The 15,341-nt window shown below is 43.8% G+C and overlaps 1 protein-coding gene across 1 annotated transcript in view; it reads left to right on the forward strand.

Annotated features, from left to right (window-relative positions):
- The first annotated feature begins 2,289 nt into the window (after nt 1-2,289).
- The window catches only part of LOC126174798 (spondin-1-like), a 205,866-nt gene continuing 192,814 nt past the window's right edge, over nt 2,290-15,341 (forward strand). The window contains exon 1 of the mRNA XM_049921169.1: nt 2,290-2,506. Within this exon, the coding sequence (XP_049777126.1) occupies nt 2,436-2,506 (71 nt within the window). The 5' untranslated portion in view covers nt 2,290-2,435. The remainder of the gene's footprint in view (nt 2,507-15,341) is intronic.

Consider the following 15,341-nt stretch of genomic DNA (forward strand, 5'->3'; position numbering starts at 1 on the left):
GCACGCATACTCCCAGATATTTTACAGAAGTAACTGCTACCAGTGTTTGTTCCGCTATCATATAATCATACAATAAAGGATCCTTCTTTCTATGTATTCGCAATACATTACATTTGTCTATGTTAAGGGTCAGTTGCCACTCCCTGAACCAAGTGCCTATCCGCTGCAGATCTTCCTGCATTTCGCTACAATTTTATAATGCTGCAACTTCTCTGTATACTACAGCATCATCCGCGAAAAGCCGCATGGAACTTCCGACACTATCTACTAGGTCATTTATATATATTGTGAAAAGCAATGGTCCCATAACACTCCCCTGTGGCACGCCAGAGGTTACTTTAATGTCTGTAGACGTCTCTCCGTTGATAACAACATGCTGTGTTCTGTTTGCTAAAAACTCTTCAATCCAGCCACACAGCTGGTCTGATATTCCGTAGGCTCTTACTTTGTTTATCAGGCGACAGTGCGGAACTGTATCGAACGCCTTCCGGAAGTCAAGAAAAATAGCATCTACCTGGGAGCCTGTATCTAATATTTTCTGGGTCTCATGAACAAATAAAGCGAGTTGGGTTTCACACGATCGTTGTTTCCGGAATCCATGTTGATTCCTACATAGTAGATTCTGAGTTTCCAAAAACGACATGATACTCGAGCAAAACACATGTTCTAAAATTCTACAACAGATCGACGTCAGAGATATAGGTCTATAGTTTTGCGCATCTGCTCGACGACCCTTCTTGAAGACTGAGACTACCTGTGCTCTTTTCCAATCATTTGGAACCTTCTGTTCCTCTAGAGACTTGCGGTACACGGCTGTTAGAAGGGGGGCAAGTTCTTTCGCGTACTCTGTGTAGAATCGAATTGGTATCCCGTCAGGTCCAGTGGACTTTCCTCTGTTGAGTGATTCCAGTTCCTTTTCTATTCCTTGGACACTTATTTCGATGTCAGCCATTTTTTCGTTGGTGCGAGGATTTAGAGAAGGAACTGCAGTGCGGTCTTCCTCTGTGAAACAGCTTTGGAAAAAGGTGTTTAGTATTTCAGCTTTACGCTTGTCATCCTCTGTTTCAATGCCATCATCATCTCAGAGTGTCTGGACATGATGTTTCGAGCCACTTACTGATTTAACGTAAGACCAGAACTTCCTAGGATTTTCTGTCAAGTCGGTACCTAGTATTTTACTTTCGAATTCACTGAACGCTTCACGCATAGCCCTCCTTACGCTAACTTTGACATCGTTTAGCTTCTGTTTGTCTGAGAGGTTTTGGCTGCGTTTAAACTTGGAGTGAAGCTCTCTTTGCTTTCGCAGTAGTTTCCTAACTTTGTTGTTGTACCACGGTGGGTTTTTCCCGTCCCTCACAGTTTTACTCGGCACGTACCTATCTAAAACGCATTTTACGATTGCCTTGAACTTTTTCCATAAACACTCAACATTGTCAGTGTCGGAACAGAAATTTTCGTTTTGATCTGTCAGGTAGTCTGAAATCTGCCTTCTATTACTCTTGCTAAACAGATAAACCTTCCTCCCTTTTTTTATACTCCTATAACATCCCGTAGTGGTCCATCCTGTAAACAGTAGTTTTCCAGGCTTTTGACAGGTGGCCACATTCAAATGACTGGAGGGTGAAATACCAATTGAATCAGCATTTAACAAGAGTTTGCTGAGACAGTTGTTTGTGCACTTTTTCTATGCACTTTTTCTATTGAGCGGGTAGCTTGTTACTCTTACCTCGCATATTTTAAAGCCAATTTATTGTAAACGACAATTTGAAATACCACTGAAAAATACATTACCTAGGTGTCTCTGCGTAATCTTTCCCAGAGCAGTAATTCTTAGTAGTCTCCATGTGTTTACTGCCGGATCTTAAAATTATTACGAGTCCTTATTTGGGGGAGCCAATTGTTCGGCATCTTCAGGAGCAATGCTGCTGCCTCGGAGTCTCGGTGAAAATCTTAACAGCAGCAACAGCGGTGGACAGATAGATCACCTACGTGTCGAATCATGTTGACTTTAGGATCCTGTAGCAAAACTGAGGGGGCTATCACATTACTCACTTTCTCACTTCTCGCAGTTTGGCAACGAAAGAACTGTCTAGATAACGACGCAGCCGTTTTGCTACGGCAAGAAAAATAAACATGGCGCCATCCGATAGGAATACCCGGCTGCCTTAAGTGATACAAAAACAGCGACAGAATGTAATAACACTTCCCATCTGTCTTGTACAGCCCGTCTCGGACTCCAGCGCTGCAAGCGGCCGGCCCGCAAACTGCTCGCAGCGCGGCGCATAAGAACAGCGGCCGACGCAGACTGTTCCAGTACAGCGTCAGACGCGTTGCAGAGGTTAACAGCTTAGCTGTTCGCTTGTGATTTCGCAGTTCATTCGGCTCGGACATACATATATATACACTTACACCTAGCGCTTCAGCGACTTTAATGTATGTTTACCGTGGCACTGCTTGAAACAGTATTTGCCGAGATACCTGACCAAATGTACGACGCACGAAGAAGGTAAGTCTCTTTCTACAGCTCAGTTTCTCCAATTAAATTTGAACAGAACTGCTTTCATCTTGGTTCCTAAATATGTTTTGTTTTTCATTGACTTGGTTGGTAAACTATCCCGAGAAAACCTACTTACAATGTTTCAAGTGTCGTGCACTTCACAGAGGCTTGTAGAGTACAGATTTAGACAACATGCTTGCCTTTAATGATCAAAAATGAATTATGCAGTTAAATTAACTGTGGGTTCCAAAGGACTGTCAAGAGGACCGCCTCGAGCTGACTACAGTCTTACACATATTGTCATGGATAAGCTTTCATAATCGAAATTGTATTAACGTTGATAACAAGCAACAATCAAAAAACAACAGTCGTTCACCAAAATAAAAAAAAGAGACAATGACACGCAGATATATCTCGTGAAACATAGATAAAACTAAGTGAAAAAGAATGGGAAGAGGGAGGATTGAACAGAACAGTGGACAGTCTCAGAATCAACTTGTACTTGCAGAAATTACTGAAATTGTCGACTAGAGAGGACTGAAGCACGCTTTTGTAGCTTCTGAGGCGCTTTATGCAATGCTGACGTGAGGATTGATGTATGTCAAAGTATTCTGCGTGGTTCTCACAATAACATACAATAGGTACAGTGGTGTAATTTTAAAATGAATACTGCAGTACATCTAACCCTACCTTTCTTTTCCATGAAATTACGGGGCTCGTGGAAAGGCTATGATCAACTGCCCAACAATTTCTGAAATACTGTGTAAACGAAACACTTGGATAACGGACTAGATGCACTTTGCATCAGATAAGTATTTATTAATACCCTAAGTGAATTATTCTTACAAATCATTCACATTACTAGAATTTTGTCTGTTTCTTTCATCTGAGTGAATTTGCTCACACAAATGTTTAGTATGTACCAATCTATCGAGAATCATTGCATTGGCAACTGAAATATCTAAAACATTTGTTTTATCACACGACTAATAATGATTAATTTTTGAAAACAAACGCTAAGTTCCTGCATGCAATCCCAGGATGCACACAGCAAGTTCTGCAATTTTGGACAGGACTTTCATTTTTATACTTTTTTCTGTAACATTTTAAATATTCCAACTTATTTACTATACACCTCCTCTTTGGCAATACACTATCAATTTCTACACTGCTTACTTTCTGAATCCTTTTTTGAACTGGTCCAACCATGTGAATCATAATCTGAAAACAGCTTTCCTCATGAAACCAAATACTGAAGTGCTACATTGTAGACAATGAACATAAGACTAAAACCTACTGTGAGAAGCTTGATCACTGTCAACAGTTCCTTTAACATAGATTTAACCTTAAAACTTCCAAAAATTATTTTCTTTTCTATTTTTTATCTTTTTTTATATGTGATTCATAACAGATCTTATCTCTGCAAGGAAGGCATTCTGCTTTTCGATTTCTTAAATGCTTTTACTGTTATGACCTAGCAATTGACAAAACCGTAGAATCTGTCAGCGTTTCCACCCTTGCAGTGTAAATATGAAAATACTTGTAAATCTTACAAATGTTATTCTCTGTATCAACTGGCAGCTTCCCGGCAGCTGTATCGACACTGTTGTGGATGATATGTGCCATGCAACCAACACCTATAAGATAATTCCTTCCAAGGCTTGCTTGTAATTTTGCAAAAACTTTTTCTTTGCCACTTCTGTTTTCTCGACCAAATATACTGTTTGCACTGTGAGCAGATAAACACTCAGACTTCAGTTCTAGACAGTGATCAGGCAGATCCGACTACACATTTTTAGATATTAGGTTAGAAGTTTCATTTTCAGTAGAAATGAGTTCCAGTGTCTTTTTATTTTTTATTTATTTATTTTTATGCACCCTGCATTTTGAAGTGAATATTTAACTAACAATGGAAGAAATTTTGTTGATTTGTAATTACTGGTATCAATAGATAAACTTACGAAGTTTACAGTGTCAAAATTTCCTTTAAGAAGCTGTTTCCACCTGGGAGTAAATACATTGTTAACAATGGCTTCCGCTTTGGTTCGTTTACAGCTAAACTTGTTATCAGACTTGGCTATGATTATGACACTTATGACACTTGCTATGGTAAGCAAAAGTTCCCTCTGCTGGAGCCAATGCAGCCTCTTCATTTCCTCGAATTTCACAAATTATGCTTTTATTATTTACACACTCTACTTTTATACAAATTAAGGCTCAGAACTGTATCATGTGTGGTTATCACTACACAGAGCCGACTTTAAGGAAATGTCTTATAGCAGCTACGTAAGCAGAATTTCTTAGACTGTGTGAAACAAATTTACGCATTATTCTTTTGTTGAAGGAGTCATGGATTTTAGAAGACGTTGCAACAGCAGTAAAAGAAGCCAGCTTAGTTTTGTGTGATTTGTCATGCTGAACAACATGTCCAATCGAAAATGTGGCACTGAAAATTTTATAGTGAACTTATATTTCTCCTTTTAAGTTGTAAGATAAGGTGCATTCGGGTTTAGGCATAGCAGATTAGTCCACGCGAATAACAACACACCTCATCAACTGCCAACACTAGACTAAACAAATTTCGTCTGTCTTAATTGTGACTACGATAAGTGTGTTAAGCACCTATCCAGTATATCTCAAAAAAATGGCAAAACTAGTTCGTTTATTAATTTAGGAAGTCAACGTTAAGAAAATGCGGGACCTATATACGACCCAACAAAAAATTCTGGGGGTCACAGTACACAGTAAAAAAAGAGGACTTTTTAGCGATGAATGGCAAGCTTCAGCACACCTTTAAGGTGGTTTTAATTCGCTCACTTTGCTTTACGTAGAGGTCTAGTTTATAGATGTTTGCGAGGTTAGTAGCATAGCGATTTAATTGTTTTTTGCATGGCTCCCTCGATGAAAGCTACTGTGATCGCAGAGAACATGGAATTCAGTTTCCGCTTAGCATTCCCTAAAAATACGTAAACCAAAATTGATTGTCCAATGTTTGATGTTTCTCTACAGCCGCCAGGCCATTTTCAGTCACTCGTTTAAGTTTGGAAATACGTACACGTGTTACAACAAGAAAGTTTTCCTTTTATGCATTCAGTAGACGATTTGAACGTTATTATCTTGTCTAAATGATGTGGAACGAGTCAGTTTAAAAAACGTACGTTAATTTGCTATTATTACAAGTTGTGCATGCTAATCACATACTTTTAACTTGGCACCCATACCGAGGATGCTGGGAGGCAAAGCTTGTGATCTGTTTATAGCACACTGGCTGCTGACAAAGAGGCAACCACCGCCTCCTTCTCCCAGAGCAACAAGCTATAGCTTTTAACAGAAACGAACATATAATGGATTAATGCGTCGCAGAAGTGACACGAAAGCTGACGGCGATAGCAAAAAGGGCTAGGTACAACCTCTTCGCTCATTTTTGTAAATAATGTTGGCTTTCACCTTGCCAAGGTATGCAAGAAGCGTAAACATTCTGGAGCGGCATGAAATCGAGCGACTATGCCGAACAGAGGGAGCTAAGTTGGTACGATTAGTACGAGACCTTCGTAGGCAAATCCTGTTCTGATACTTCTCTTTCTCCGTAAAACGGTTTTTGCATTCGTGATGAAAGAACAATAAGGTTTCTTTAAATTTCTCAGCCTCATGTGGGCGTGTAAAAAAAAACATGCATCACGTACTGGATGAAGAGGCAAGAGGCAACACAAGAAGTTGTCAAGTATGACATTTTTCTTTATGACGAAGTGTTACCCAAGAAGCAGTGCGATACTGCTTTATATTTAGATTTCCTCTATATCTAAGGTTAGTGTAAAGAGCTGCAAATAATATTAAAAGTAGAAAAAATATCATTGCGTTTAAATTATTAGCTATAAAAATATCGTACTCTTTGAACAAAGGCTTAAAAAGTGCCAGCCGGTGTCAGTAATGCTGTACAAATGTCTTAGACTGGCTGTGAATAGTGATAATAAATGCCGTTCGTAAAGTCTTTAATGACTGCTTGTTCAGTCAGTGACAGAGTGTGTTTGCGTATAAAAAATTCATGTCATATTGGTTCAGCCGAAGGTAGGGGTGATATACAAGCCCGTTATGTGAAAGGTTTTTTTGAATGATGGGAAATCTGTCGATCTATTACTTATCGGCCGCTCGAAGAAGACGCCGTGGTTGTTTCAGAAATTAACATACAAATTTACTAAGAGTAGTTTCAGTGTAAACAAAAAATGTATGCGGTAAGTGTGAAGGGAATACTCGACTGATTACAATTCGGAAAGTCACACACAAGTAGTAACTCTTCCGGCACCACTTTTGTACACGTGACAGGAATAATACTTCATGAATCACAGCAGAAAGTAGCTTCTGCTTCCACTACGAACCGTCTAAAAGACTTAAATGTCACAATGAAATGAATACCCTTCACTGCATACACTTGTTAATATAAGTCAACGGGTACAGTTGAAAATGTGTGCTCTGACCGGGATTCGAACCCGGGATCTCCTGCTTACATTGCAGACGCTCTATCCATCTGAGCCACCTTTTTTTTATTTTATTTTATTTTTTGTCAAATAACATTGTAAATTTAATAAAAGTTCATCCGATTACACGTATATTTCCCATTACATCAATTGTAATATAAATAGTAAAGAAAATGACTGTGTTAGAAATAAAAAATAATAAATAAAAAATAAAAAATAAATAAAAAATAAAAAAGACTGACGAACAGGACTAGATCCAGTGATTACAGGGTTTGAGCGCTACCCACTTTTTTTTCTTTTTTGTTTTTTTTTTCTTTTTTTTAATTTGTATTTTTTTAATTTATTTTTTTTCTTTTGGAACTACAAAAAAACCAAGTGCCACCGCCACTTTTCATCCTATTTTTAAAAAATAAAAAATCTGGTCCACTTCAGGCGTTGCTCCTTACTAAACCTACCAGGGGAAATATGGGAAATCAAGGTTAGGGCTATCCTTACAAACAAATAAAATCTTCCTTTTTCTGAATTTTATTCTTATTTTTTTTTTATTTTCATTTTTATTTTTATTTTTTTAATTTTCCTTTCTTTTCTTTTTTTTTCTTTTTGTTGTGTAATTGATCAGAGGCCTTCTGCGCCCCACTGGTAATATGTTGAGTCACGTCTTCTCGAAATTGATGTGTTCCATTCAATTGTTCAGAAATGTTCATTGGTTCAAACAGGAAACCTTCTTCTCTCTTGGCTTAACACATTCCAGTTGCGAGGCGGGTCGTGGAAAGCACTCCCAAGGAAGTTTGAGAAAAATTGTCTGTATTTTGGGTGACGGACAACGACATAATGACGGTCATTGAGGTATGTCCAAAAATCGAGTACAGAGTCTACAGTTTGTCCAAATAGGTAGTGAATGGCATGTCCGCGAATCCAATTCACAGCATTGGTCTTTGTCCGAGGAAAATAGTCACGTTCCGGAAATAATAATGAAAGGGAAGTAATCCGATCCGGAATGTCCCGCGTTAGAAAAGCCACAATACGACGAACCAAGTGCCAAACCTCCGCCGCTGGTCCGCAAACAAGCCGATGTTCATCATTGTCTGGCACTCCACACGTGGAACATAGAGGTGATTGGGCGAAGTGGATACGATGAAGGCGAAATTGGTTGATTTGCTTACCATTGACAGTTAGGTACCAGACAGATTGAACATTCATGTCAAGGTAACAGGCGAACACCGCGCGCCATACATGACGCCAGTCAACCTGGGGGAACTTTTGTTCAATCGGATTAGGTGGACGACCTAATTGGAAGACATTGTATACTGCCTTTGTCTTGAGTAAAAGTTGTCTCGGTAAGGTGAGGCGTAGTAGATAACTGAGTTCAAGAAAGAAGTATCGTATATAATGGAACTGGGCCGGAACATCCGAGATCATCACTGGGGCTGACAGTGAGACCGGCGAATATGCCGACAGGAGGAGACCAGTGAGGCTCGTTGGGCAACGTGTCCATACCGTCATCTGGGAGTTGACAAATAGGGCTCGAGCTCTATCCGGCACTTGAAACAGACCTATCCCACCTCGTTCACGGGGAAGAGTAAGGGTTGCATAGTGAACTTTGAACAACAGCCCAGAGCTGACGAAAGATGCCATTGCTGCCAACATGCGACGTGCCACAGCAAGCGGGAAAGGTAGAACTTGTGCTACATGGGGAACTCGGGATGCGATATATATATTGACATATCGAGCCCGTTGGAGAATATCTAGGGATCGAAGACGATGGTCCATAAGACCTGCTCTGATCATTAAAAGGAGGCGTCGGCAGTTGATGGTGGCTGAACGCCGGAGATCAGATGAAAAATCTATTCCCAAACAGCGAATGGTATCAACGGTGGTGAGAGGTGTAACGCACTCCACGGGAAGTCCCGTGCCAATGAACATAACTTGCGACTTACGTACGTTTAAAGAGCTACCCGACGCCTCGCCATAAGTCGCTACCCACGTCAAAACTGCTCGAACCTCGTCCGCATTACATAAACAGATGACTACATCGTCAGCATAGGCCGTGCAACAGAATCGGTAGCGATCTATGGACAACCCAACCAAACGTTGTCTTAGTCCACGTAGCAAGGATTCCAAGGAAAAGGCGTACAAAATCGCTGATAGAGGGCAACCTTGACGTACGGATCGACCTATTTTTATCGAAGGAGTGAGTCTGCCATTGTACATAATCCTGGATGAGGCACCCGGCAGAAGGCGCATCACTACCGTGATAACGGCGACTGGGAAACCCATATGACGGAGAACGGCCGTAAGGAACGAATGGTCAACCCTATCAAAAGCTTGACTAAAGTCCAAAGACGCAAGTGCCCCAGAGAGGCGTTGTGCCTGGGTAACGGCGATCATATCCCTGTAGTGGCATAAAGCCGCGCGGATATTATTATCCCCTCCTAAAGATGCTTGGTCTGGCGACACAACGTATCGGGCAACGTTTTTAAGTCGTGCCGCCAAAAGGCGAGTGAAGATTTTCATATCACTGTTAAGGAGGGTGATGGGCCGATAATCACTGATGTTGTTGCCACCATGCGGTTTATGTACACGAATAATAATTCCTTCCATGAAAGCGTCCGGCACAGGTACTTCCGGAGACATCAGTTCCCGACAGATGGGGGTGAATGTGGACTCTAACAAATCACGGAAGGTGCGATAAAATTCGAGGGGAAGACCGTCGGGGCCTGGGGAGCGATTGATGGTTCCTGCCCGGATCGCATTGCGGACTTCATCATCAGTCACCTCTGACATCAAGTCAATCGCCGCATCTCCTGGGATACCACCGAAGTTGAGCTGTGAGACTTCCTCGATCAATTCTGGGAAATGTGGAATTGCTGCTGGTAGTCGGCGTGAAGCACATTCCCTATTGCAGACTGTTTTACGTAGCGACGCCCTTCTTGATCCGTTAGGACGTGAATCAATTTTCGGCGTCGATTTTGGCGTTCTTGGATGATATGGTACATCGACGGATGTTCATGAGGCATGCGATCAGCAGTACGAGATCGTACTATCGCTCCTTCCAAATGCCTTCGCATGAGATTGGAGATTTGGGCCTTAGCATTGTTCATCCTTGTATGCCGCTCAGGGGAGGCTGGCATCGTGGAGCATTCTCGTAGGATCCTGTAGTAAAAGTCCATAGTGCTCTTCCCCCAGGCTACAACATCTTTGCCAGGTTTTGCACACTGGATCCACCAGGATATGGTAGACGGATACGTGGGACGGCGTCTATTACATGTGATCCAAGTGTCTTCTATTAGAAGTCGACAGTCAGGTGAATTAAGAAGTGCCGTGTTCAGTTTCCGTAAACCTCGTACGTGCCATACTGCCTGTCTTGTGAGAACAACGTCACAGAAGTAAGCCTCATGATCTGAGAAAGCAACAGGCCAGATTTCAGCCTGTCGAGTGTGTTGAATTAGGGATCGCGAGATGTAGATGCGTTCCAGTCGGCTAGAGGAGTGCGCAGTGTAGTACGTAAAGCCCAAAAGATCACCGTGAACATGTCTCCACGTGTCGACAAATTGTAGCCGCGTGACGACTGTTTCCAGAGCTGCGCATGGTGAGTGACGCGGCAATTGATCATGAGGTCGCTGGGTGCAGTTTAAGTCTCCACCCATGACCCAGTCATCGTGTGGTTCCATAAAAAGGGGTGTAACTTCATTCGCGAAGAAGGCATTGCGTTCACGAAGGTAGTTGGAGCCCGACGGCGCATAAATGTTGACGATGCGTACACCAAAGAGAGTAAGGGCCATACCTCTGCCGTTGGGGAGGTATAGGGCATCTTCGGCAGGGAGACCTTCTCGTAAGATGATGGCAACACCACTACCGGTGTCCGAAGCGGGAGAAAGATGCGAAGTGAAGCCATGTGGTGGTGAAAAATCGGCGACATGCACTTCCTGAAAAAGCACAATATCTATGTCCGCATCATAAATCATATCGCGGAGCAGCGCTAGTTTGCGGGGCGCACGAATGGTCGCGAGGTTAATCGTTGCGACACAATAATGCTGGTGTTGGAGTCCCACAGGCACAGGTGGGGCTCCTTCTTCAGGAGCGAGAGGTCGTCGATCTTGCCGGTCCGATGAAGAGGTTGCTATTGTGGAGAGTTTGCGGGCGCGGGCGCAACCGATGGGGGCGCCCCATCATCAGCACCGTCCACCGAGCGGGGTGGCGCAGTGGTTAGACACTGGACTCGCATTCGGGAGGACGACGGTTCAATCCCGCGTCCAGCCATCCTGATTTAGGTTTTCCGTGATTTCCCTAAATCACTCCAGGCAAATGCCGGGATGGTTCCTCTGAAAGGGCACGGCCAACTTCCTTCCCAGTCCTTCCCTAATCCGATGAGACCGATGACCACGCTGTCTGGTCTCCTTCCCCAAACCAACCAACCAACCAACCAACCATCAGCACCGTCCACCCCAGTCCCTTTGATCTCCACGTCGTCTGCCCAGGAGACTGATACTGCAGTAGGATATCGGCTGTGCACGTCATCCACGTGGAGAGGAGACGTAGTTTTCGGCTCAGCGGATAGGCTCTCTTCAACGTCGACCTGTGGGGGCGACGGCGCCAGTAGGGAGGGGTCTTCGTTGTCAGTGGTCGCCTGTGGCGGGTCGTTCGCATCAGACGTTCGGTCATCAAAGAGCGGTTTGTCGTCCATCTTCGGGTCTGCATCCCTGGTATCAGGATGGATTCATCAGGGGGTGTACGGCTACGTTTCTTTCTCTTTCGTGTCGACCCTTGTTTTCGAACATGTCGTTCAGAGTCTGATTCCGGGTGGCTTTCGTCTGACTCCGGACCAGTCTGAAGGAAAGCAGAAGCAGGTACCACTCTCGAATCAACGTCCATCTCAGTAGCAGTTTCAGTTACAGTGCTGCGAAGATTCGGCAGGTCAGGATCTGGCGTCTGTGGCACCTCAGAAGGAATCTCAGTAGCGGTTGCATCTATCTGATCAGATGACGTCAACGGAGCCGGAAGACCCTGTGTAGAGGTGCTACCTTCCTTGGCAACCTTGGCATATGTGACAGGGATCTGAGTAATCACCGCTGGGGACGCTTCCTCGCCGACCGGCGTCTGGATCAGGCGGCGTCGCATGCAGGCGGATCTGACGTGGCCTTCTTGTCCACAACCCGCACATGTTAGGGGTTGACCGTCGTACATGACAATGGCTTGCACCCCGCCAATTGTCAGGTATGATGGTATATGTTTTTTCAGTTCAATTTTGACCTGACGCTCGCCATTAAGGACATGGTAGGTCGTGAAGGTTTGCCATTTTTCCTCTACGTAACCGATGACGTTACCGTATGGTTGTAACGCAGAGACAACTTCGTCCTTCGGCGCTTCAAAAGGTAGTTCAAACACCCTAATCGTGCGTTGACCGTACTCTGCGAGTTCAAGTGTTACAGCTCCGACGTGACCATCAGAGTATTTGAACTTAAGTCCATTGGCATGGCACCGAATAACATCTTTACACACCTCGGTGTTTGTCATTTTAATATAAACGACACTACTCATGATCGAAAAATGGATTCCGATAACGTGGTTAGGATCTAAACCAACTTCTTCACGTATGAACGTTTCAACTTCATGTGCACGAGGTCACGCATGTTCGGCTGGGAAGGAAACTCTAAGGGTCGCACGGCTTTCTCATTGGTGGAAACATCCGCCAGGCTGTGGCTAAGCCATGTCTCCGCAATATCCTTTCTTTCAGGAGTGCTAGTTCTGCAAGGTTCGTAGGAGAGCTTCTGTAAAGTTTGGAAGGTAGGAGACGAGATACTGGCAGAAGTAAAGCTGTGAGACCGGGCGTGAGTCGTGCTTCGGTAGCTCAGATGGTAGAGCACTTGCCCGCGAAAGGCAAAGGTCCCGAGTTCGAGTCTCGGTCGGGCACACAGTTTTAATCTTCCAGGAAGTTTCATAAACAGGCTAGATTGTACTTCGATGAAAAACATATGTCACGGACGTAAGAATGGGATAAAGTGATCTTCAGTAATTTAGATGGTCTGGGTGAATTTCAATATGATTGGCATGATCTGAAATCAGAGCAGCAGGTAAGAATGAGCAGAAAATGTGATGATGAAAGTGATTTGACTTGGGAAACCTTCTGCACTAAATGTAACTCACGCATGGCTTGAATAAATACTGAAATGAACTCTAATATGTACTCTGAGGCGCTAGAGACAGAATAGATTAGAATATGAGGATCTAGGGGACAAGAGTCTAATTTATCAATAAGATAATGCATCTCTGCATTCTCCTACTAAAATAAAAAAATTGGTTTGAAGATAAAGATATCGATGTCTAGTCCTGGCCTGCCCGTGGTAAACATTAATTGAATACTTGCAAGGCGTGTTTACCGCAGTGGAATGCAATTTGAGACCGTACGCGAGCTGAAGAGAGTGATACGAGAAAAGCAGGCGACAATTTCACTGCAGGAACTACAAACCCTAACTAAATTAACGCCGAAGAGAATTAATGAGGTAATTAGAAAGAACGGAGGTTGGACAAAGAAATAAAAATTCAACAAGGCAACAGGACAGTGAGTGTCTTTGTACCAATGTCAATGCAGGAAATGCAAACACCTTATTTTGTTTCTCGTGCTACTAAAGAAACTATGTAATTCCGTCATAATTGTTTGTGTCTTATATGTATCTACTACTTTCATAGTAAGTATGATACATGTATGCTTCAGACATTGAGGTCTACTTTCGTAGGAACCTTCCCTTTATACTGATGTCCACTAGTGTAAATTCTTCCTCCGTACCAGGAATCAAGAATTTCGATGATTTTTGCCTTTTTTCTTTGTATTATTTTTTGGTGTTTTTCTGATTTTATTCATAGCTATTGTTCGTATTCTACTCGGTAAAGAACTTCAGGTGCTGACTGACTCTCGCAAGTAAGCCGGTCTGTCTAGCGTGTAGATGGACCGTAGTGTATCTTCATACAACGAGCGAGCTGTCTCATGGTAGTGTTCCCGTAGAAATGGGGCGCATGCAGTCTGGTATACGATCTCAGTTCTCATGCCTTCACCGTTCGAAACCTCTTCTCATCTTTCGCCAGTGTTGTCGCACACTACCAAGACGTATTCGAGTACAGGGCAGGGCGACGCCTTGTACAGTGGCAGGCCTCAATATGACGTCAGAGTCGTGCCCGGCTTCAGCATCAGATAGGAGATGAGTCATGCAAAGACCTTGTTTCTGACGTCGGTCATGTGTTGGCACACGTCCGCTTGTCTGATTTGGAGCCAAGATGGCACGTCATGCCGCCGCAGGATACAGCGCGACCGACGATTTTGACAGGTCGAAGGTCTACTGACGTGCGGCGTCTTGGCGGCGTTGCGAGTTGAGCTGCATTTGACAGCCCACTTAGTGAACCTGCCACTGAGGCGCTGCAGGCGAGGTTAAAATATGAGTGGGCATTTTCTGCTTGCTGACGTCGTCGTGTCATCAGCTCACAGCACCCGCGGCATGCGATCAGTCAATGGCGAGTCGGTGGCGTACAGAGTGTACAAGATCCCTGTTGAATTTTGCACGTATGCGACGTGCCGTGGACATGATGTGACATGCCATTCTACACACCATCCGTTCGGCAAGATAGCTTCTCAGCAGGTGAGTGAACGACACAGTACTTCCTGCACAATAACTAGGACAGGTGGTGGTGGTGGGTAGTGTTTAACGTCCCGTCGACAACGAGGTCATTAGAGACGGAGCGCAAGCTCGGGTTAGGGAAGGATTGGGAAGGAAATCGGCCGTGCCCTTTCAAAGGAACCATCCCGGCATTTGCCTGAAACGATTTAGGGAAATCACGGAAAACCTAAATCAGGATGGCCGGAGACGGGATTGAACCGTCGTCCTCCCGAATGCGAGTCCAGTGTGCTAACCACTGCGCCACCTCACTCGGTTAACTAGGACAGGAGACGATAGTGCTACATGCTGTCGAAGCTCCTGGAGAAGTCAAAGAGTACTAGAGGAGATTTCCATTACCAGGGGAAGGAAATGTTGTACAGTTGAGTGGCCACGTTCAAACCCAATCTGCCCTTCCGGTACGAAGGAATCTGCTTTGACGAGGTGCAGGAGACCAAAAGTTTTGACAGCGCCCTTAGCTACCAGCCATCGGACGATTTTTCCGATTCCTGACACGGCAACTATCTCAGCGTGTCTCGGTATGTCTCCATGCAGCTTAGATCCAAATACCTCGCTGAAGATATCCAGTAGCTTAGTGGCAATAAGAGGTAGCCGCTTCAGGAGAATATAGGGTGTCCCAGGAGAATGGTCAATATTCAAGGGTGTGACAGTAAATATCATTTGGAGGAAAAAACTTCATACAGATATATTCCCCGTTTTGCATCGTTT

Source organism: Schistocerca cancellata, chromosome 3, assembly GCF_023864275.1.
Source record: "Schistocerca cancellata isolate TAMUIC-IGC-003103 chromosome 3, iqSchCanc2.1, whole genome shotgun sequence".
In the NCBI taxonomy this organism is placed as follows: Eukaryota; Metazoa; Arthropoda; class Insecta; order Orthoptera; family Acrididae; genus Schistocerca; species Schistocerca cancellata.